This window comes from Anser cygnoides, chromosome 18 (genome assembly GCF_040182565.1).
Source record: "Anser cygnoides isolate HZ-2024a breed goose chromosome 18, Taihu_goose_T2T_genome, whole genome shotgun sequence".
In the NCBI taxonomy this organism is placed as follows: Eukaryota; Metazoa; Chordata; class Aves; order Anseriformes; family Anatidae; genus Anser; species Anser cygnoides.
Window position 1 is genome coordinate 7,005,449 of NC_089890.1, and position 24,509 is coordinate 7,029,957.

A 24,509-nucleotide genomic window follows, 5' to 3' on the forward strand; every position below is an offset into this window, starting at 1 on the left:
ATTTCCTCGGCCGCGTTGGGGTGGAAGATGCGGAGCAGGGAGCCAGCGTGGCAGGATGGGCAGCGTCTGTCCTGGCGTTGGGAGATGCACCTGGGACGGGCTCATGGAGCAGCGCTCAGGCAGCGAGGCGGTGTGGGAGGGGACCACACCACAAGGTCAGCGTTTGCCACCTTGGGGGCTTTCCTTTAGGTCTCGGCATCACCCGAACAGCGAAAGGGGAGAGGAGTTAGAGAGCGGTCAATCAGCAAACACCAGCGCTGCTGTGGGCCTTCAACCCCAGGTAAGTTGTTTCTCTTTTCTCTGCGTTAATTTCTTCTTTGGCCAAAAGGAATTACTTTTTTTTTTTTTTTTTTAATTTTTACTGGAGAGCCCTGGGGACTGGCAGGTGAGGCATCAGCTGGGCACAGGCAGGGCTGTCACCGGGGCTCACAGCCAGGCTGGCAGCAGCCACCAACACAGCGGTGCCCAAGGTCCTGTGGGGTTTTTGTGCATCCTGGCAGGTAAGGGAGCCTTTTGTACCAAGCACGCGGGCTCCCTGCTCAAAGCAGAGGCTGTCCCCTTCCCTCCACCATCCCAGCGTGACTGTGTACTCGCAGATCTGCCGATCTTACAGAGTCGAGTTACAAGTTTCGCAGGGAGAGGAGTGCCAGACTTCACGGCCTCGTGTCCCTGGGAATTACCCTACCATAAAGGCATGTCCTGCACAGGCTGCAAATCCCTCGTAACAGCGATAACGGGGAGTTGAACTGTGTGATGAAATGATTTTCTAATGAGAACATCTGTGCTCTTGATTTGGGCACGAGATCAAGTCTGAGGACGGGGCTGAGCCGTGAAGCCAAGCGCCAGCGTGGCAGGGCTGGTGGCCGCCATCCTCAGCAGGGGACGGTCGCGCTTCGCCCTGACGTAAATTCAGCAGCTCCTGTGGAATCAAAGGGTCACGGTTACGCAGGAAAGCTGAGTTACGCGGGTTCCTCTCATGTTTAAAAGGCAATCGTGGGACAGATCCTGAGCTGGCATACATGGGCGTCGCTGTCCTGACCTTGGCACAGACGCTGGAGCATCCAGCACAAATCGGCCCAAACGCGGGGAGGGCAGGAGCCAGTTTGGGTCCCGAGGAGGTGACACTGGGGACATTTGGGAAGGGGCACTTGGGGAGCAGGGGCAGGGATCAGCCAAAGCTATGGCGGGCCTGGTTGCCTGGTCTTTTTTTCAGGACTCCAGGGAGAGGAAGGGGAACGGGAACCCCGGCTGTCGACATGCAGATCCTCCCGGTGCTCGCTCCCACTCGTCCTTCCTGGTCCTCGTGCGTTGGAGCTGCCCCGAGCAGCATGGATGGAGGACCCGAAATGGTGGGAGACGGAAGAACGGTGAGTCCCAAAATCGGCGTCCTGCCCTCAGCCTCCCCGGTGAGAGCAATGCCCCGGTCTGCTCGCTGTGCTCCTGCCCCAGGCCCCTTGTTCTGCCCCAGCAGCTTGGTGTCACAGGGCTCCCGGTGCCACTCTGTGAGGTCGAGAACCAGCATCCCTGATCCCAGGTGGGATGCTGTGACAGGGAAGGGGATTTGGGGTCAAGGCAGGCAGGGAACCGGTTGTCTTTGGGATGTTAAAGCGCTTTAAAGTATTTCAGCAGCAGCTTGGATGCATCCAATCCCCCACGCACACACTCACAGAGGGGCCCAGGGAATTCTCTGAAGGGGCCATCAGCACCCTTTAAAACACGAGCGATGGTTTTGTGACCTTCCCAGCGAGAGGAACATTGTGTCAGCCCCCACTCGAAGCGGCTGAAATTGAGGCATAGCCTGGGACACGTCCAGCATCCTAGAGGGAGGCGATGGCAGCGGTGTTTAGGTTGGAACCGCTGCCGACGCTGATGAAGAAAATATTTTCTGTTCCCACAGAAAGCAATCCTGCTGCAAAGTTTTTATTGAGCGCAGAGAAATGCTTACGCTGAAAAATTGGAGCTTTGGCCAAAGTGCAACTTAAATGCAGAGAGCGCTTAGGAAACATTTGTTAAACCCCAAGAACCTTTGCGTGCCACGAACAAGAGTCTCCCAGTACATGTTGCTTAAATTAATTTCCTAATGCATTAATGATCTTTATTTTATTAACTTGCGCTTATAAAAACATCCATCAAAGGTAGCTGAGATGCTGCTAACATTGAAAAATAATTCAAATAAAGCTGGCCTGAGAACCAGCCAAACGGGGTGAGAGAGCATCTGAAAAGAGAAGGGGAAGCCAAAAATTCCTGGAGAAGGACTTGATGCAAACAGCAAAGCCGGGCAGGGAGGGCTTGGGGGGACACACAAGCAGGGGAAGAGCGAGCATCCTCCAGGCTGCGATGGCAGTGTCAGCTGCAAAGCAATTTAATTCTCGCCCAGCCCCTCCTGCATCGCTGGCTGCAGCAATGAGGTGGCCGTACCCCTTTTCTGCTCCCCGCTCCTGGCTTTGCTCGGAGCCCAGGATGCCGCGGATGGTTCTTTGTTTCCCAGCCCCAATCCTAGCAGCTTCCATGTGCTCGCCGTGCTGATGTGGAGTAAAACCCGTGGTTTTGTGTCCTCGCATGGACAGCTTCACCGCCCAGCCCGCTGCGTGCGATTAGTCCAGTCCCCCTCCTGCTCCGGACCCTGCAGAGCTGCTAAAGAAAAGCTGGCAGCGATCACCCCAGCCCTTTTCCTCTGTGGGGCCAGGCAGAATTTCATTGTTCATTTAAAAAAACAACAACAACAAAAAAAACCAACCCCAAACCAGCTACTGGCTGGAGGGCTCATGGAGCCTCCACCCCAAAACCTCCCCGCTGCCGGTCTTTGGGGACAGGGTGGCATGCGGGTCCCCAGCCAGAGCTATGGCATTTCCCCCCCCAGCTCTCTGGCATTTTCCTCTTTGGAGATGGGATTAAAATACAAATTGGGTGCTGCTCCTTAAGCTGCAGCTGGTTCACTGTTTCCTCGCTGGGTTTTGTCCCGTAGTGCTCCCACCCGAGTACAGGCAGGGCTTTGCTGTACTCAGCCGCAGGTTTTCGTGTTGAGGGGGTCAGGTTTGGGAAGCAGCAGCCCCCCTGTGCTGGGTTCAGCAGGGGTTGCCAGGCCGGGGCTCAAACCCATTCTGTTCCGGACCAGACGATGTCAAGAAAACGGATCCGAGAACAGAAAGTCAGAGCTGTTAAAATAATCCAGCTGCGGCTCGAGCATCTCCCGCTCCGCTTCGCACTGGGGTTCCCGTGCTGTTACCTGACGGGTACCCGGTGAGCCCTGCAGCATCGCGGGTGGCCAGAAAACTTTGGGGTTGAGGGGAAATTCACCGTGGTGCCCCTGCCCCGGACCCTGTCTCACTGCTTTGTCCCATGGGGACAGTGACCGCTGTCACTGCGTGGCTCATGGTGCCAGCCCCTCCTGGCCCCACCAGCTGCAGCAGGAAGCCTCAAGCTGCTGCGTGGCGTTTTAAGACACGATGGTTGTTGGTTTTGCTTTCATTCTATTCAAAAAAGGTTATTTTTTCCCCTTTTGTATTGTTCACTGATTTCCGTAGAAACCTCAGCGGCCACGCAGCGATTGAAGCGCTCTCGGCACGAAGCAGGCGGAGGTGAAGGAGGGAGAAGGAAGCGCAGAACCCCGAAGGGATTTCAACCGCTTCCTTCCATCAGGTCTGCTCCTTTTTTCCCCCCCACAAACCGCTGATGCTGCGGAGTGAATGGGCTTCCCCAGGGGAGCCTGGGGCAGAAGAGGGACCGGAGGCTGGGGCTGGAGGCTCCTGCTTCAGGCCAACTCAAACACCCGGCTCTTGCCCGTCCCACGTCCTGGCTCTGCGTGGGGCTCGGCGGAAAGTGGCCGGGCCCCTGCCCACGCGCTGCGAACCCGTGGAGGTTTCAGCTGGCGGGGAAGGTGGGTTGGATCCGCAGATCTAGCGCTGGAAACGGCCCCAAGATGCTCCCAAAGGCTGGCAGAGGGGTCCCTGCCCCGCTCCTGGGGTGGCCAAAGGCTGCGTGAAGGCAGCAGCATAGCTTGCAGGTTGCCCTTGGTCTCCCTGTGCCTCGGTTTCCCCTCCTGCTCCAGGGAACTGGTGAAGAAGAGCTCTGGGGAGGTGAAGGAGCGAGCTCGCTGCTCTGGAAAGGCAGGGACAGAGCTGGGAGGTGGGCGAAATCCCCGTCTGTCCCCTTCAGCCCTAGTGCCAAGCATTGGTCTGGTGAAACACGATTTGGACAAATCTCCCTCTCACGCTGGTTGCACGGGATCGATGCCCCCCTTTCGGAAGAGCCAAAAGTGGCTCAAAAGGCAAATGCAGCCCCAAACCGCCCAGCTCACATTGCTTCTTCCTGCTCGGGCTCTGCTTTTAGAGCTTTTCCCAGCCTCTGCCTGCAGTGCCGGGAGCTGGAGCCTTCCCTCAGAGCCCGGCTGGGCTGGATGCACCCCACCGGGGGCTGGGGCTCGAAGGAAAAGGAGAGATGTTGGAGTGGGGGGCAATAGGACGGGGTGCTGGGGGCAGGAGGGGGTGGGGGCCCTGTACGCTGCCGTTTTTTTTTTGCTGGGGCCTCAGCAGAGCCCAATAGTTAATCATTAAAATATGCTTCCATGTAACTAATCTCTGCAGGACAATGAACTGAGAAATTATTTAACGCTGGTTAAATGGGTCAGAGCAGTCGCTATAATAAGTGTGCCTCGAGCCAGCAGGAGCTACCCGGCTCCTATAAAAGCGGGTGGAGAAGAAAAAGCTGGTGGGAGCGGAGCACCCAAGGACCGGCGCGAGGACTCTGCACGCCTTAAGCCCGGTCCCGTGCCCAAGCTGCCCGCAGCCGGGCTGCAGCTCTGCGCCCAGCCCTCGAGCAGGAATTCATTGAACGGTGGCAGCGTGGGGGACGGGGACTGCCCGGAGCTGCTGCTGATGGGAGCCCAAATCGCCCGTTTAAGTCGAGAAAGGTGAAATTCGGCAGCGCGGTGAGTTGGGGTCGGCGAGTCGGGGCGAGGGGCAGCGCCCGGCTGCTGGCGGTGCTGGGGTTTTGCTGCAGCGTCGCGAGGGGATGTAGAGGGGGAAATGAATGGAAATGGGGTTTTGTGGACTTTGCTCGGCCCGTGAGCAGGGTGGGGACGCCGTGCGCCTGCCAGCCATGTCTCCTGCCCTGCGGCTCTCCAGGAGGGGCTGAGCGCCGCTGTTTGAGGCTCCGCATTCGTCACTCGCTCCGGTGGTGATGTGTGTGGCAGCCCTTGCTGCTCGACCCCGGGGGGGAAGCAAATCCCGGCACCTCCAGGCACGCCGCACGGAGGCAGCTTTCCACGGCCCTTCGCTGTGCTTGCAAACGAGAAAATCAGTACGAGGATTTTCCGAGGTAACCGTCACCGCGACGGATAGCTGCTCCCTGATCCAGAAAGCGCGGAGCACAGCCCCCTTCCTCCTTGGGTCTCTTGGCCACGTTGATTTACGCCGCTGTCTGGTGGTTTATGGCTCCAAGCTGATGTTGCGGTAAGCTGGCTGGCATTTAGGTAAGAAATCAAATACAGACACTGGCAGGCTTCCTCCTGCGCTCATCGGAGTCGCTCGCAGTCACATTTTCGTAGTTGCCGGAGGAGAAGTCGGGGCTGCTCTGCTCGTGTCCAGGCACCCAGTGTCGGTGCTGTGCTGATAAAAGGTGCCTGTGGGAACGTTTGGGCAATTTGGACTGCGAGGCAGCTCTGGCAGCAGAGGGGCTGCATCCCCAACGCCGGTGGCTTTGGGGAATCTCATGCTGTACCCCCTGCGCGAGCTTATTTCCCCATCTGCTTGTCTCCTGACCCCACGGAGGAGCAGGGAGAGCGGCTGGGTGGGTGCACGGCAGCACAGACCCGGGCAGAAAATCCTCCTGGAGGTGGGAAAATGGGAACGAGAGCTGGGCTGGGGAGAGTCCGCCATAGGCAGCATGGGCGGAGCCTGCCCCCGCGTCTGCTGGCTCTGAGGGGATTTTACTTGGCAGGTCACATTTTTTTTATATATGTATATTTATTTATATACATGTGCACAATTATATTTAATTTTTATAAATGCATTTATGCATATATATGTTCTTTACATTCTATTTGTGTTCAAATTAAAATGCATTTATGTATACCTAAGTGCACAGAAATGCCTGAAAATATTCTCTATATTATATATACATGTATTGGTATAAATGTATGTATAATATTTTCAAACATACGCTTAAATCTATACATATAACACATACTTTATATATGCATATATGCACTTACACCTGTACATATGCACACTGATATGCACGTATACACTTTATGTATATACTCTACACATACCTACACCTGTGTGCATACAAGAGCATTTAGGCAGCGCAGGATCGGCCTCGTACAGGAGGGGTTTGGGAGCAGCTGCCTTCACCCCAGGCCAGCACGGGGCCACCCCCCTGCTCTTGTCCCTCCCCCGTGCCCCAGCCTAGGCTCTGCACCGCCTCGTGCCCACCTGCAGCACGTTAGGGGGAAAAAAATAAAAAAAGAGAAAATCCCGAAACCAACAAATGCTTCCCGTCCCTGCCAGCTCAGCCGGAGGCTTCCCCTAGTGCCGCAAGCAGAACAGGTGGAGCAGGGTGGAGATTTGTGCCCAGAATAACCCAAAATAACCAGAAGGGAAAGCCCTGAGCTATGGGCAGAGGCTCCTTGCTGGCTTCACGAGTGCAGAAGGTTTGAGATTTCATTTTGCAGCAGCAGCAGCGCCTTGGCAGGGGATTTCTGCCCTTTCTGCTCTGTTTCAGTCAGAGGAGGACTTGTTTTTGCTAGGAAAACAAGAAATAGGGAATTTCTACAGAATGTAATGCTGAAGAACACGCAGAAGTCAATATTAGAGAAGACAGAGAATCGAGCAGGTTTCTGTGGGTCTCCTTTGGACGGCGTGGCGACCCAGCTGTGAGGTCTCTGTTGACACCCGCACCCCTGCGCAGGAGGCGCGGAGCTGCCGCAGGCTGAGCTACGCGAGGCTCGGAGGCAGGGTTTGTACCAAAAGAAAGAATTTGTTTCTGTTTGTGCCCCAGGTTCTTCCCCGAGAGCTGCTGCAGATGCATCTTTCGGTGCGTTTTGTCCTCTGCGCTGCTTTTTTAATCTAACGTGGGTTTTCTAGCTGCGGGGGGGCTGTTTTCTGGGGGTTGGAGCAGGGCACGGGGAGAGACGAGGTCTGGATTTTGTGGCGTGCCCACCATCGCTGTGCCCAGCTTCCCGTGGGATTATTTCTGGGGGAGGACAGGTCTCAGGTATATCCCCTCGTGAGGACGCTGCGTCCCCTCGCTGGGCCCTGCCAGGAGCCTTTCAGGCAGCTCAGAGCATCGCGTGCCACCTTCTCCTTTTAAAAGGCCCCCAGAAGAATAAATGATTGATGGAAACCAAACAGCGAGAGGGGCCGTGTTTGCTGTTCCCTCTCCCCGACCTTGGCCCGAGGGCTTCGCTCCTTCCCCAGCCCCCCCTCGGGACCTGGAGACACCGATGGGAAAATGCGAAATGGGTCTGAACCCAGGGCTTTCCGGCAACCCCGAGGGGCTCTGCGCTTCGGCCCCTGCAAACGGGGAAGAAATCACTGCCGGGATAGGGCGCTTTGTGGTGGGACCCAGCACACGAGCCTGTACCCCAAAGCACTGTTTTTTTCTTTCTGTATTTTTTTGGGGTGTCGATGCGTTCTCACCACGGGACAGGTTTGCTTTCAAAACCACCGTGCTCGCAGGAGCTGCTGTGTGCTGCTGCTTCGCTGCCCCCTCGCAGCCAGAGCTCGGGGGCCGGAAACCTTTAACATGATGCAGGCACACCGCCGGTTCTGTGGCAGTGGGATTTTGTGTCTTTTTGGTTTTGATTTTTATTATTTTTTAAGATGCTGGGGTCTGGGAGCCTCTCCTTCACCTCCTTGCACTGTTCTCCAGACACAGCTGAGATCACTTCTCGTACCGCTGGCATCACAAATAAGCTGGCGGATATTTAGCTCATTGTCTGGCTGCCACGCATGGCACGGGCTCTGCTTTCCAGACCCAGGGCTTAATCCTGCAACCCGCCGGGCATTTCCAGCCATTTAAACTTGCTGGGGCATCCCCTATTCCCCCCAGAAATGGCTCCTGCCCATTTGCAGGAGGGATCCCGAATTCCTGGTGTGATTTCCCCGGGTGGATGCCACGAGGAGGGGGTGCCCCAAGCAGCGCTCCCCGAGCATCCCTGGGTAGCGAGAGCATTGCTCATGGCCACCAGCAGGGCCCTGCTCGCCCCAGGCAATGAGCTTCTGCCTAGCTGGTCTCTGTGACGTTGGATTTTTTTTTTTTTAATTTATTTTTAAGAGAAAATCCAGCGGAGGGGAAAGAGTCAGGCCCTGGCTTGCTCGCGGATGTTCCTGTGCAGGAGGGGAGCGCTCAGCCCGCGCACGTCCGTCGTGCCACATCGGCAGCTGTCCGCCCGCCAGGAACACGCGAAGGTGCCTGTAAATGTGAAAGAGGAGAGCGCTCGCTCCTGCCTTGAGTGGAAAAACAGCTCCTCCTGTATTCGTTGGACGGACGCTGGAAAACCCCGAGGATGCTGCACCTCCAGGGCTCGCACATCTGGGGAAAAAATCTCCCTGTGAAATAAATGCAGCTGAGGGAGGCGAGGACGGGGATGTTGCTGGCACCGCGCGCGTTTTCTGCAGGCGCGGGGGAAGATCGATTCTCCGCCGTCACGTTCAGAAGGCGGCAGGCACCAGGTCAGGCCCAGACAGGGCCGGGAGCCATCGGGCACAGAGCTGCTTTGGGTCAGACCAGGAATAGTCCCGACGGTCCAGGCAGGGGGAAGGAGAAAGGTGCTGTGCCCGGCTGCCGTATCCCCAGCCCCAACCCGGCCGGGATGCCGCTTGTCGGGGAAATTCCCTCCTCCAGCCTCCTCCCAGAGCCCGGCCCTGCGCTCGCTGCCGAGGCACTCGAGGAAGAGGAACGATTTTCTAAATTCCCCTGTGCCGGCCAGGCCGTGCCGAAGCCGGCGAGCAGGGCGCTGGGGGAAGGCAGGAGCTGTGCAGAGCGAGGGGCAAATTCTCTGCATTCTTACGGGTGGGAAGGTGGCATTCAGGTGAAACACCACCACCGAGGTACAGCGACACTTTGGCTTCTAACCATCGCGCTTAAACTGAATTCAGGGCTATTTTTTTGGAGTGGACTTAAATCTACATAAAAGCATTGCGTTGGCAGCTGAGGGGGGGGGGAACCAAGCCCAATTTTGCCCCCAGTTGCGGCAGATTTTGGGGCAGCCGTGCTGGGGAGCGCAGGCGTGCGCCGGCCCCGCAGCGTGCGTGGTGCGGTGGGAAGGTGCTGCCGGTGCCGGGGGGCTCTGCCACCTCCGGTGCTCAGCACCAAGGGGCAGAAGGGAGAGGGTGCTGGAAAGCAACGAGCAATTCCCCGCTGTCACTTCTCACCGTGGGTTATCCCCAGCTGGGAGCTGGGCTCTGCCTGCAGATAGCCGGCGGGTTGGCTGAGGCACGGCTCCTGCACCAGCGCTGATTAAAGGCAGCACCAGCTCTGTCCAGCAGCTTTGCTTCCTCCAGCAGCTGTGATTTCCCCCTTGTTCCCCCCCCGGAGAGCCGCGTTTTCTCCCCAGGGCCCCGTTTGATCGCCGCGGGTCGGGAGCCGTGAAAGGGGACGATGTGCGTGAGTCACAGCTGGAGCTGTAAAAGAGAAATCAATAAAGCGACCTGAGAAGTGCTGCTTAATGGATCGAGGCGATCTTACTGGAAATAGGACGCGGAGCGGTCCGTCCATAAATCAGCGGTTCAAATCCCACCGCCGTCGGCAGCAAGCGACGTTTATTGCCTGGCAATGGCTGGCGGAGAAGAGAAATTGGAGGTGGATTTTAGCACCTGGGGGAATTTCTGGTTTCTCCACGGACCCGGCAGCTCCCGAGCACATCTGAAGGGCCTGGGGACATCGGGTGCCCCTGGAACGTGGTGGAAGCCCCTGCTGAGCATCGGCGTGTCCTTGTCACCATGGGGAGCAGGATAAGTCCCCATCCCTATCCAGTGCTGTGTGGGTGGAAACCACGTCCCAGCGGGCTCGTAAAAGCTTTACAACGGGCTCTTGGTGTGTGAGGAGGGAGGTGAGGGGCTGTTAGCACCTGGCTCACCCTGGTGGGATCGCTCAGGATCCTGATGCTCACCGGGCACTGGAGACCCGCTTGGGTTTCCCGGCCTCGTGGTGGGCACCGTGACATCTCCACGGGAGGTAGGGCAATGACTCCAACCCGATTTTAGGGCGTTTGTGGTGAAAAGGGGATGTTCTGCCACGTGGTGGTTCCTGGCCTCGTTGCACCAAGGTCCTGCCGTGGTGTCCCCAAGGCCAGCAGCACCCTGGCAGTGCTAGTTCCCGTTAGCCGAGCCCCCCGAGCAGTGCTGCTGCTCCCAGCCTGCGTTTTGGGGCTGCCATCCCGTTAGCTCCCTTCACCTGGTTTATTTTTCCCCCCCTGCGTGGCAAGCAACCTCCATTTCGGGGCTGCCCCGTGGGATTACTCCTGTTGCTGCGATCCCGTGGGGTGTTTGCCTGCACGGGGCGAAGGCAGCTGGGCCAGAGCCCCCGCACGGAAAGAAGAAACGTGGGTTCGGTGCCGGTGAGTTAAAACCAAGTCCAGCTCCGGCCGCCTCCCCGCGGTGCGGGATACAGGCTGGCTGCCCAGCGCGCTGCGAAGCGGCCGGGGTGCCGTGTGGCTGGGCTTTGGGGGGGGGGTTACCGAGCTGCTGTGCGTCCTCGTGGCTCGAGCCCATTGCAGCAGCACCTGTGGGGCAAAACCCCCGTGCAAATCCCCCTCGCTCCCGGCCCTGCTGCAGCCCGGGGGAGCTGGGACCCCCCCCCAGCTGTTTCCCGCCACCTCCGGCCGCGCGGGAAAAAGCACGGAGGTGGGCGGGGCCAACCTCCCCCTCGCAACCCCGCCCCCTCCGCTGTCAATCTCCGCCGGCGGCCCAACCGCGTCGCGCGACACATGGCGGCCCGCGGCCAATCAGGGCGCGCTTGGCATTTCCATGGCAGCCGCGGGGAGGGGAGGGGGCGGTGGCGGAGGGGGGCGCGCAGCCGGTGCCGGTGCCGCCCCAGCCCCAGCCCCAGCCCCGCTCCCGGTGCCGGCCCCGTGCCGCCATGTTGCGGCCCCGCCGCTGCTGCTCCGCGGCCCCGGCCCGGCCCGGCCCTGCCAGCGGCGGCGGCAGCAGGGGTGAGGCGGGGAGCGCTGCACGTCGCGTGGGGGGCACCGGGAGGGGACCGGGGGACACCGGGGGGGGACAACCGGGGGGGCACCGGGGGGACCGGGGCCGTCGGTCGGAGGCTGCCGGGCCGGTGCTGGGCGGCTCCGTGCGGTTCCTGCCCGCTGTGGGTGCAGCCGGCGTTAGGGAGGGTCCCGGCGGAGCCTCTGGGTTCGGTGGGCTTTGACCGCTTTTTGGGGGTAAAACGGTGGGAAACGTAAAATGGTTCTGTTGGGAGGGATTCTTGGGGGGCGTGCGGGGCGGCCTCGCTGTGAGAAGGGGTTGGAGGTGTGGGTAGGTCCGGGGGGGAGCACAAATGCGTCTGAATTTCTCTCTCTCTATATATAATGTATATATTGTATACACGTATGTGTGTGTGTGTGGTGGAGGATGATGAAGAAGGCTCATGTTTTTTGGGGCAGCCCAGCTGCTCAGAGGAAGGGCTGCGGCTTGCTTCGTCTTTCCCCCGCTGATTAACCGAGGGAAACAAACGCACAAAACCGAGCCCGTCTCCTGCCCCCCCGTAACGGGACAGCTCCAGGGGTTGCGGAGGGACCCCGGAGTTTCGGGTAGGGTCGCTCGATACAAAAACTTTGAGACCAGCAGTTGACTGCGGCCACGGGGGGGGTAATTTGGCCTTTACAGTTTTTCAGAGCTTTAGGTTAAAAACAAACTAAAAATGCAGGTTTACGGGAGTGTGAGCAAAATGCCCACGGAGCGGACCGTGCTGATCGTTGTTCGCAGGTCCTCGTTTCCCTGGGGTAATCCCGTCCGGCTTCATCATCCTGCTCGTGGAGCTGCTCTGCACGAAGCCAGCCTGTGCTCAGCCTGCTGCCTGCGTCCTGTCCCGGGTGCTTTCCCCCAGGTGACTTGCTGTTTATTTTTGGGGGTGGATAAAAACTGCCGGTGCTGGTTTATCAGCCTTTTTGCCTGTATAGCGAACGGGGGGAGAAACCCCGAGAAACCAGCTGCAGGGCTTGAGAGCCGGGATGACTGAAAAGGCTGAAGATGGGCTTGGTACTCAGCTTCCTGGCCCTTCCTTCTATTTCTTGCTTTGCTGCGTGCTGTGCTTGGGGTTTGCCTGCTCGCGCAGTCCTCTGACCTCGGCATCGCTCCGATGCCGTTACATGACCGCTAGCAAGGCGTGATGCTCAGCCTTGGGGGAGTCCTTGAGATGGCTGTGCTTGGAAGACATCAAAATGCTCCCTGAATACCTAAATGATTTTTGGAACAATCTTTTAAATGAGTCGAGGCCGGTTTGGATAGCTTCTTTTAGTGGTATCCCGTGAATATTTCAGCTGTGTTCCTCAGCGCTGTGCTATACCATTATCATGTAACTGTCAGCTTTCCTATGCAATCTTCTTTGTGGTGAACAAATGCAAACACCCAGAAACAAACCAGTGCATTGAAGGAAAGCTTTTATGGAATTCGTGTAAGACCTTTCTTTAACTTTGACTTAGAAATACCAGAAGGCCTGTTGTTGTTTGCAGGGGCTTCTTTCTTGAACCATTTGATGAGCTTAATGTGGAACTTTCTCTAAGGAATATATTGTGTCTGCCGTGTCTTCTGAATGTGTGTTGTTTTGAAGAGGGTTCCTGAGAACTGTCAGTCTCTGCCACCGTTCCAGTACGTGCTTTTACAGTGCAGTGCCTGAGAGGAAAAGACATTCACAACTGGCGACTTGAAACAAAACGCAGATGGGAGGATAATTACTAAGAGAACTTTCTTTTCCTTGGATTCAGTTGTGGAAGGCTGGTTATCGACTCTTCAGGCATTTCTCTGCTGGAATTGGAACCAGTTGAATCAAGATTAACAAGTTCTTATACATGGTTTGATTTTGCAGAAGGGAGGAACTTCTTACAGCGTCTGTACCTCAATCTTTTAAAATAATGGTAAGGGCTTTTGGCCTTTTTTCTATGTCAACGCTGCTGACGCTTTGGCTGTGGGACATCTGTCACACAGGAACCCAGTTGTTTCTTTGTGAGCCATGTGTTAGGTGACTTTGGTAGTGTCCTTACTACAGAGTACATGGCAGCGGGAGGTGGCACCTCTGTTTAGTAACATCTAAAAGCTTTTTGCAGCTGGGTCTTGTGTGTACAGTGTGAACAGGGCTTGGAAGAAGAGTGGCTGAAGTCCAGCAGCTGAAGAGCCAGCCAGCTTTTTTCTTGCTGCCTTCGGGGAAGCTTTTATGGGTATGTTTCTGTATTTTTGAGCAAAGTGGCCTTTGGAGAGCTTGGCAGCCAGGAACTGTTGGAGCTCCCTCTATGCAATGAAGTGCTAAGGCTGGTCCAGTTAACTGCGTCGGAAGAGCAGAGCTTATTGCATCTCTCTCGCTGTCTTTGCTTACCATGTTGGCTTGGAGGTCAAGCAGATGGAACGGAGCTAAGTTGAGTAGCAAAAATTCCTAAGCTGCTGTTATCCATTGTCGCTCTCATCTTCTGCTTCTGACCGTACAAGCAGAAATGAAAATGCTGCTTGGACTTGCAGGTGTTCACCATGTAGGTTTCTTCTTTTCCTCTTGCTCCTTCACACTTTTCCTCCAGTTAATTACCTACTTTAGCTGTGCCGCTGCCAAATGATTGTTCTCTACAGTTTCCCTTCGCAGATTTGTACCACAAGTGCTGGCTGTTAGGGCTGAATCCAGCAGTCAGACTGCGGTTGTTCGTCTGAAAGGTGGCGTCTCTGGAGTATCTTCTTGATACCATAACTCATGATTCTTCCACTCACCACTGTCCAACGCAGGGCAGAGGGTGCAAGGCTTTGAGGAGGATGACTGAAGCCTGGTGGCCTGCTGACACCGAGCTGAGCACGACCTTTCTTCTTGAGAAGCGTTGTGGTCAAGCGTGATGCGCATTTAGGTGGATGCAGGAGGGGGCACGTTGCACAGAAGTCGAGCAGTGCTCCTGTACTTGCTGTTCTAGAAAGAGATCTGGTGGTCAGGATGCGAGCCAGAACCTTGAGAGGTAGAAGAAGGTGGGGACAAACTAATCACTGAAAAATGCTTTATATATGTGGGTTTTCTTCGAGATGGGTGATGCAAGTGTTGCTGTCCTGTTTGTTTAGCCTTGGAAAGAGCCACTGGAAGGAGGTAGGTGATGGTCATCCCTCTTTGCAGTCTCCCGAAGGCAAGTGTGCCCGCTAGAGCTTGGGAGGGCTGCTTCATACTGCATGGTGATGGATGATCTTTTCTTCCCCAACATGACTTTTTCAAGCAGCGACAAACTGTTTTACCATAAAATACAAATGAATGAATTGCCTCTTTACTAAGCTAAAATCTTCAGCGTTTCTTGGATGAACTTTAGGAAAGTAGGTCTTGAGCTACTGCAGATAGGGGCAGGGGGGAGGGAGGGAGCTGGTGTGTGCAGAGCAGGGAGACAAAGCAGTCATTTTGCTTTGTTCACATCTTCTTGGGGCTGACTCATCGGTCTGACTTTTCTGGAAATAAAATTCAGTTACAGGCACTTCTAACTCAGTGCTTAGTTGCACTTCCTTGTACTGAAACCTGTAGATCCATCTCTTTTTTTCTTTTTTTGCGCTTATATTTGCTGGGCGTTTGGTTTAGTCTGTCTTTTGAAAATGGCTGCTAAAGGCCTTCTCCGTCACTGTAGTGATCTTCAACTTCTGACTGCGGTGTTGTTTTTTCTGTCATTTTATTATTTTTATTAAGAATTGTCTGTGCTTTTAGCTGGAGTGGCAGCTTGCTCTCCTCAGGTCCCAGCAGGTGAAAACCCCACCATTTTTCAAAGCTCTACTTAAACGCTAGCCAGGGACTGCTGATCGCCCTGCTGTGATTTTCAGACGCCGTCAGTTCAGTTGCTGTTAACAGCAGAACATTAATGACTTGTAATAATTCTTCAGGTTGACACTGATGCGATCCAGAGTGCTCACTCATGTAGAGGAGGGAGGAGGTGGAGTTTGTTGATTTGTGAGCTGCTTGAAGGGCAGTAACTTCCATATGTCATACTTATCTTGAAGAGCTTTATGTGTAACCAAGGGCCCAGAAGGGAGCTTGCTAGCTTGTAGAACAGATCGGTTTGCTGAGAGGTGCCTTTCTGTCAGCTCCTGTTGGATTCCCGATGTACGAGGCCCTGGCCTTGCAACGCTTCGCGGCGGCTGTGTGCTCCAGGTACTGCTTCCGGGCAGAAAACAGCGCGGAGGGTCACAGGGCAGCTTCAGCCTGGCTGCTTCTGCTCTGTCAGCCTTTGGCAGCATGGAACTTAGCTAAAGTTGCTGCACCAAATGAAAAGGTTTGTGGTCGATTGGTGTGTTTGTTTTTTCTGGTTTAAAAAAAAAAAAAAGGTACGTGGATTTGTTGTTTTTGTATGTGAATGGTCAATACTTAATGGTAATTTAGGAAACCATCTGAATCTGCAGCACTTAGTGCGTTCGGTGCTAGGATCATGCTGGGAGCGAGCCTTCGCTCCGCCTTGCCTGACCCGTGGATGGGGTGTTCCAGCCTGCGTTCAGCAGGCTTTGCTCTGACACTGCTGCTGCTTCAGCTCCGTTCTGGCTTTCAGAGTGATATTCTAACATAAACGACTAAAGTAATAGAGTTAATACCCTGAGAGGCTTTCCTTAGTGATCAGCTTCCTAACTTTTGCATTTGGGGAAGATTAGGGGCTTCAAGGGATAGGTTTTTATTAGTTTGTAAGTCAAAGAAAATCTTTGGCTTGGTGTTTTGGTTTTTGGGTCTTGGGCTTGTTGTCTTTTTTTTTTTTTTTTTTTTTTTTTGAGAAATGAGATTTATGGCATTTACTCAAACTGAATAATGTTGGGGGTTGTATAAAGTGTAAATATTTGCACATCTTGTATGCTCTGCAGCAAAATCTGTTCCTGTTGCGCTAGCTCTTTCTGCAGGAGACTTTTAACTAAATCTTTACTGTTTCTAAGAGCATTCAGAGGGATTCTGTGTGTTGTTTGCTAGTTTTAAACAGCACAGTTTTCCTTCCTTAACTGAAACTTAGGTGTGCATGCTGAATCTGCTCAGAAGAGAGACTTTCTGCTTTTCAGTGCTGTGCACCTATTGACTGAATTGTGTGTGCATACATATATTTTGTGTGTGCATATATATATACACTTTTTTTTTTGAGTGCTGTTTGGAGGGTGTTTGCTTAGTTCTGGGGGATTCTTTCTGCTGATATCCAGGCACTTGTAAAGCCAAGGCCAGCGGTTTGCAGGTGGAATGGGGCTTGCTGTGGTGGAGCACTGTTCCCACGGGTGCCTGCCAGCCCTCCTGGGCAGCTTCACCTATGACAAAACCAGTTGAGCCCCAAATTCCGGTTTACTTTTGGTAGCAAAGACCAATAAGCTGAACTTCGAGTGCAGTATTGCGACAGCCGCCAGTTGGAAGCAGCTTTGTCAGCGCCTCAAGGCCGCGACCCCTCACAGCGCTCCCCGCCACATGGCAGCGGCCAGGGGACGGCCTTGGGGGTCTCGGCTTGTGAATCCCATCGCCGACCCTGAGCTTCTTGTGGAGGAAATACTTCAGTCGGTCGTGTTTCAGAGCGGGGTCGGCATCGGCATGTGCTCAGGGGTGTGTTGTGCGTTGCTGACAGAGATGGAAAAGCGTTGAGGAAGCCAGTCCTTTAAAATGTTGGCGGTACCTCAGTCCTCGGAGCGCCTGGCAATTAAAAGCATCTGTGAATCATATTGTTCAGTGAGTTATTTCAGCCCTGAAAAGCAAGCTCATATTTAAAGTATCAATTAGAGTATGAATTTCATTTGAATTTGGAGAGGAAGAGTCAGTTTTCAGACTACTTCCTCTCAGAAAACGACAGAGTACAGGTAAAAGAACAGTCTATACAGTCACTGTTATGGATGGAAAAATAAAGGTACAGGTACAGGTTGACATGAACGCAGCAAGGCACCTGGGCAGCTGAGGTGGCAGTTTTCTGTAAGCCAGGGTTGAACATAATCCACTGGTGTTGGCTGCAAGTCATGGCGTCTTCCTAAGTCCTTCTTACAAGTGCCTACATTGGACAGCTCTTATATCTTTTGTTTCTACCTAAACCTTTTATTTGATCTCACGTACATGTTGGCAAGTGATCTAATTAAGTCTTTGGTTCTCTTTTCATCTATAAAAATAAAAATTACGTGTAAGTAATGCAGTTTTAAGGAGTCCTAAATGAAAAATATCATCAGTGAAAAACCTCGTTTTCATTTTACGTATCTTGGGGTTTCAGACTATCTCCTTATTACAGCTTGGAAATCTTTTAGAATTAAAATTTAAAAAAAAAAAAGTTATCTAAGATATTTAGTAATAAATGTGGTAGCTGTGCAAACCCTTACGTTATATTACCCATCCGATTTGTTTCGGATTCTGAGTTGTACTGTCATTGTAGAAAGTAGTACTATAGCTATTTGAAAGTAGCTTACAGGAGAACAGTGGTGGCTTTTGTTGTGGCAAGTTCACTTTGTTTCACGGTGTACTGAAGTGTCGTCCTGTCACCAGGTAATTGTAGCTGCTTAAATTGTAGAGTAGGGCGTGGAATTAAAGCCATGTTATTGATACCTCATGAAGTAGATGAGCGGTCATCCTTGTTTTGCCATGTCTCCTGTGTTTTTTTTTGTAATAGTTGTGAGAGTTTAAAACAAACTGAATAATTTACATGTGATATTGTATAGATGGAAGGGAGATTATACCATGACAAGTAGGTTAAGCAATTTTTTTATAGTATGTATTTCTATTCCATGCTATAAATGTGAAATGACTTTAACCATAAGCTCCGTGAATACAGGCTGCCAGGATGGCTTAGGAAGCCAAGTTGCCTTACTGGTATTGCCACTTGACTATTGATTTGTCACCTGGGTACTCGCCATAAAGCTCTTTGTGAAATCACAAAATATTCTAATTCTAAACTTCAGCGCGTTACATTTTGTTTGGTGGGGGAAGACTCGTGTTGTCATACCAGCAGTAGTGTGGATTTACCCAGATGAAGTAGAAGCTTAAAGAAATAACAAGCTTACCAGCCCTGCTTAAAACGAGCACAAACCTCCTTATCTGAATGTAGGAAGCAGTATATAGTTATTCTGGGAATGCTTTATTACATGCAAGGCTTTAATTCTTTTTGCTTGTATGCTGATGGCAAACAGAATTTGTTCTTCTTTCTTTCCAATTTATTCAGTTTTTAGTATTTCAGCGAACGTTTCTCTGGAGGTGAAAAAGCTGCATAAGATGTGGGGGGAGGCTGGTTTATTTTCACGTTTTTTAATCAATGGAATGACGAATGATTTGGTCTTTTTTTTTTGACAAAAATATCTTTAAGGAAAAAATAGTAGGTGAAGAAAAAGAAAGAAGGTAGGATGAAATCCTTAGTTTTCTATATCTGCTTTGTATCATCTCAATACTGGGATGGATTAAAACTTTTAAGTCATCATGGGTTGACTCTTTTTTGTTGTTTAAATCAAGGCTGATTTTAGTTTTGATCCTAGTCAACCTTAATCTTGGATTCTGTTTATAGTTTTTAATGGTGATACGTTTCTTTCATCAAAGCTTCTCTTGAAATTAAAATTGAAATTTACTTGTTGCAAACTGTTTTTCTTCATTGCATAAAGCCCATGATCAAAAAATGGAGAATCTCACAGTCAGGATTGTTTCATAACCGTGAAATGTCTTCTATCACCTCCTGTCCTCTGAAGGAAATGGAGCGTGTCGGGCAATGCCGAAGATAATGTATTTATGGGCAAGTGTGAAAGGGGGCGGGTTTTGTCTTTTGTCTTTATTTTCCCTGTAAATCCTCACTTAGCAAAGAAAGCTGTTTTCTTAAGAGTTGTTTTTTCAGTTTGTAGAGTTCCATATAAATAATGTCTTTCCTTGACTGAAAAGTTTAATGGTAGTTATCCAGTGGTGGAATTCCTTTAAATATGCTGTTATAATGCATCAGAGAACTATGAAAATAGCAACTATAATCGCCAATCTTGTTATATTTTGTGTTGCTGCTGTGGGTAAACAAGAATACTTTTTCTTGTGGGATATTTATGTTTAGACATTGCCTTTTGTGGTCTTAATGCAACACCAGGAGATGATAATTGCATTGAATGCCATCAGATATTTCTGTTGCTGATTCATCATGCAGTTCTTAACAAAGTTCTTTTTTTTTTTTTTTTTCTCTCAACAGACATTAACTTATTTTGGATTAGGATCTCCATGGCATGTGAACTAGAAAATAATCCAAACTAGGTCTCGTTACTTTGACGTGACAGACATTATCAAAATGGTTGGAAAACTCAAACAGAACTTGCTACTGGCATGTCTGGTGATCAGTTCAGTGACAGTGTTTTATTTGGGCCAACACGCGATGGAGTGTCACCATCGAATAGAGGAACGCAGCCAGCCTGTGAGGATGGAAAGCGTGAGAAGCACAGTAAGAACTGGTTCTAATGTAAATGCGAATAAGACCTTTGCTTACAACAAAGACATGCCTTTAATATTTATTGGAGGAGTACCTCGAAGTGGCACTACTTTAATGCGTGCCATGCTTGATGCCCATCCAGATATTCGGTGCGGAGAAGAGACAAGGGTCATCCCACGAATTCTGGCAGTTAAGCAGATGTGGGCTAGGTCAAGCAAAGAGAAGATCCGGCTGGATGAAGCTGGAGTCACAGATGAGGTTCTGGACTCGGCCATGCAAGCATTTCTATTGGAAATCATTGTGAAACATGGAGAGCCTGCACCGTATTTGTGTAACAAAGATCCTTTTGCTTTAAAATCCTTAACTTATCTTGCTAGAATTTTCCCCAATGCCAAATTTCTTCTAATGGTACGGGACGGTCGTGCATCTGTACATTCCATGATATCTAGAAAAGTCACAATAGCTGGCTTTGACCTGAACAGCTACAGGGACTGTTTGACCAAGTGGAATCGTGCTATAGAAACTATGTATAACCAGTGTATGGAGGTTGGTTTTGAGAGGTGTATGCTGGTACATTATGAACAGCTTGTATTGCATCCTGAAAGATGGATGAGAACTCTCTTAAAGTTTCTTCGCATCCCATGGAACCAAGCAGTGCTGCACCACGAAGAAATGATCGGAAAAGCAGGCGGTGTTTCTCTTTCCAAGTGAGTATGAGCATTCCTCTTTTTATCTCGTACCTTTTTAAAAGGTAAAATAGTACCTCTTGCATATAAAAGTCTGGTCATAACTTGGTTTCGGTGTTAAGTAGCTAGTGGTGTCTTGGAAAGCTGATTTGCAATGCAGATTATATGCAAAATAAGAATAATTGTTAACTAATCATTTTGAATCTCTGCTTGCACCTTCTGAACAATTGTCCTGCTAACGTGTGTGTGAAGCATGTGAACTGGCACTTAGCTTAAGATCAGTGTAACTTGAACTTGGACATCTAATATCAGCCTCTCTTCCAATATAGCTTTGCTTTTCCTTGTGCCCTAAATAAACCTGGATTGTTCTTGTCTAGACTGGCATTATTCATCCTAGCAAGATCACCCATCTGATTTCAGGAACTTAATTGTTGTTGTCAATGCAAGAATGGCCCTCGAGTCGTATTTGCCAAGAACGTACTCTTCCAGGAAACTTGAGAAATTGTTCCAGTGAAATAGAAAGCAGAATTGGCGTGCTTTTCTGTTGGCATGTGCTCCTAAAAGGACATACACTCTGAATAAAATTAACCTTGTTGTAGGCAAATCTCTTAGTATTCTGTCACGCCATCTGTGCATCTGACCTGACTACTTTCAGAGACCAAAATCTAGCTCTGCTTATAAAGATTAAGTATTGTGAAAGGAGAGAAAACAAACAAACAAAAACCCTTTATTTATTCTCCCATTAAACTGCTAGCTCTTCTGGTTGTTCTGCCAGTTTTACAGCCAAGTTTTTGAAGTATGGGAGTTGGTTGGGCATTGCAATGGGGAAACGGTGTGAGTGCTTGAATCTTTTTTTTTTTTTGCTATGACAGATCTATCTGCCAGATTGCATGTCACTTTAATTTCAAAAAGAAAAAAAAATAATAAAATAAAAGGCATATTCTATCAGCAAGACATCCTCGGTTAAATTCCTTGGCTTCTGCATTTTGAATATTTATTATCAACCAAGTGCTTTAGAGTAACAGAGGTACTTTGCACAGCCAACAGTGTGAGCGGGGTGGAGACATGTCAAACTGTTGAATACAGAGTGATTATTTTTACTTTTTTTTAAAGGTTTTGAGAAAAAAAAAAGGAAGATTTTGTTTAATGCCTAGGGAAATGACTATTGTGTAGAATTCTTAATATATTGGAGGGGAATATGGTTGCAAGCACATCATAAAATTTGTTACAGCTATGAAGAAGGCATCTCAACCCTTTTTTGCAGTATTCTTCTTAACAGATTGAAGCCTTCTGATAGTGTAACCCTGGAGCAGTGTGCTCTTGGATGTCTCTGCAGTCTGTGTCTGTGTCTGAAATTCTCTTCAGTTATCTGCTTTATGTTACTGCTTCCCCGTGGCAGCTGAGGGGGGAGTAAACTTATTCTTACTGCCATAAAAAGGTGGCTGCCAAGTTCTGTTAAGTGTCCTGTAAAATAGCTATGCAGAATGCCATTTCCAGTAAATTATTACTGCTTTACAGCTTCCAGATTTGTATTTGTAAAAATTAGTGGACCTCTAAACTATAAAACTCAGTAGCCTTATTGAATTCACACAGTTTCAAGTAGTATTTTGTGCTGAATCTGGTGGAATGGGATGTGAGGAATTGAGAATGTTTGTTCGTGACTCTAAAAGTTATGAAAATACAATGTTGAAAGTAAAATGTGGCTTTGTGAATATTCTTGAATCAGACTTTCAAATTCTCAAATTTTCAAATTCAAGAAAAGACTCAAGGAATTTCAAGGCAAACACATATGAAAATATTCTTATTTTTGTGACCCTCAATTCAGTCTGTTCATGGAATTCTTGATGTTTTTATTATTTCTCACTAGAGATATGTAATATGTAATAAAGTAATTTATTATTTCAGAAGGCTTTGGCAATAGGGAGAAATGGTTTATTAATGTTATGTCTGTATTGTTTCTGTCTAATCAAATACCCTTGAAATGCAGGGCGAGATTTGTTTTTCGGTTGCAAGAGACCTTTATAATTTGATAATGACTTCAGTGACTCAGTCTTTTGAGGCCTGTAGGAAAAAACCCAGCGAATATGAAATTCTGGATCTTGGATGTCTGTTTCGTGTGTGCACACAGCACTAACTGCGATTGCACGAGGGGTGCTCAAGGTCCCCAGTCTGATCCCCTTCAGCTCCTCACCTCCTCACTTCAGCCCCTCGCCTCTCGTGTACTGCCGGGTGCCACAGGCCGTGGCTGCTGCGTGCCAGGGTCCCTGCCCGGAGCAGGGGTCCCAAGGAACACGTGCCCCTTGGAAGGGTCCTGGCTGCGTAGTTTACCCTGAATTTGAAAGGCTGTGCCACAGCTTATCAGGTTTTGACAGCTGAACGCCTCTCAGCGGACTTGACAGAAGGAGGATGCAGTTGTGCTTGGCCTGTTCTCAGCTGCAGCTGAGTTCTTTATGGCCTCGGGTGCGATGGGCCATTAAGTTCCAGGCTCAGGTTCCATCCCGCCTTGCTCTCTTATGGCTTAGGATTTCTCTTTAGGCTTCCTGGGGAATCCTCTGTACTTCATAGTGTGAATATTGTCTTCTTTTAGCTGAAACAACCAAGTCTGGAGCAGCAGAGCTCTGTATTTGGGCTACTAGCTTTCTCCCACCTGACTTTCCAAAGGACAGAGCTGCAGATGACCTCAGATAACGTGAGGAAACCCAAAACAGCGGTGTCTGCTACATACAGCTCTGTTTTCTGACAGAGCTGTACTTCACCACGTGCCTGGTAGCAAATGCTTCAGGCTGTTCCGTAATGGTATATTAAAATCAGATCGCTCAAATTATATTGCAGCTTTCAGTGGCAGGAAGAACACATTACAAGCACCAAATCACCTCTACTTGAATGTGACCTTCCCTTAAAAGATAGCAACACAAAGGCCTAGCCTCTGTAACCTAGTAGAGAGAGTAAGAAGACCTGGATAAAACTCGTTCCTCTGCTGTCTGCAAGGTATTGGGTAAGGTAGAAAGCCTTAAAAGTTGAGTGAAGAATGAACTGCTATTATAACCTGCAAAGGCTGAGGTATGTGTAAAGACTTAAGAGAATGAGCAAAGAAGCCTGACTCAGTCATCTTCGACTTAGCTCTAAGACTTTCAGACCTTTCAGGCTTCTCAGTTTGGTATCTGCTTCAGAGTCGTGATACCTGCTCAAGTGAGATCTAGTGTCGGGTGCCTGGAGGTGTTGTAACAGCTGGAGGGTTTTTGAAAAGAAATCTGACATCTGTTGTCTAGAAATACTTAAAAACGCTTCAAGAAAGTGACCACAGTATCCCTAAAAGATCTTTGCAGTGATGTTATATCCAGTAACAGAAAGTGAATGTTTAAGAATGTATTTTTAACTCATCTGAAATCAAAACTCTGTCAAATGCAATCTGTCTAAGATGGAATGAGGCTCTAGGTCAGTGCAAGGTGCTTTGTTTTCAGCTGTCTAAAATGTACGCGCGTGTTATTTCTCTTCCAGAGCTAAGCTAGCCATCAAGTGACTTGCAGAGTCCTTCAGGAAGTGAGCTGACTCCATTTTCTCTTATTCCAGACTCAGAAACTCCTACGCAGTAGTCTTTTATTAGCACCATTAGGAACTGGGCAATTTGTATTTAGGACTCTGACTTCGTGTCTTCCCCTGGCTGCTTCATTTGAGGAAACTGTTGGCTGTCGTCATTTCTTCTTCTGCGTTTGCTTAGTAATCCCTGATTTATTTTTTTGCTGCTGATCCAGCCCTAGCCTCACTGTTGTTCTCTTTTACTTGGTATTTCCCCCCTCCTCCTCCTTTGTTTTGTTTCTTACCCAGCTTGAGAAACACTGCAGGGGTTTTAAGGATGTACACCGCAGACCTTGTAGTAGTGCAAAACCTGTTGTTTGAAGTAATTGCCAGCGTGGCTGTTCCAGGAATGTATGGCTGGGCTGCAGGCTGTAACTGGTGGTGTTAATGTAGCTCTGGCATTTGCCTCCTAACTGAAAACAGCTGCAGTGACCACTGATGCAAAGAAATGTCAGCCCTTTTATAGCAATTTCTATTAGGCTTATTACGAAAATAGCTGTCTAGGCAAAATTACTTCAGAATACACTGGTTTTAATATATACCTTGCTTTCATTCTATTCTAGTACAGATGTAGAAGCATGTGGGGTTAGCCCTGTGCTCCGTGCTACCAGCTGCTTTCAGAGCCCAGTCGGTTCCTGCAATTTTGCAGTGGAAGATGGCAGTACTGCCAGGCAGCATTTGCCATGTGCATACATAATCAAATTTGTCAAGAC

At 50.3% G+C, this 24,509-nt stretch overlaps 1 protein-coding gene across 8 annotated transcripts in view; it reads left to right on the top strand.

The window, feature by feature from the left end:
* The first annotated feature begins 4,642 nt into the window (after nucleotides 1–4,642).
* The window catches only part of TPST1 (tyrosylprotein sulfotransferase 1), a 34,972-nt gene continuing 15,105 nt past the window's right edge, over nucleotides 4,643–24,509 (top strand). Inside the window, exons 1-3 of one of the 8 annotated variants that reach the window (XM_066979587.1) lie at nucleotides 10,981–11,155; nucleotides 11,928–12,048; nucleotides 19,301–20,241. In XM_066979587.1, the coding sequence (XP_066835688.1) occupies nucleotides 19,397–20,241 (845 nt within the window). In that variant the 5' untranslated portion in view covers nucleotides 10,981–11,155; nucleotides 11,928–12,048; nucleotides 19,301–19,396. The other 7 variants (XM_048067969.2, XM_066979586.1, XM_066979588.1 and 4 more) reach the window with 7 other exon arrangements.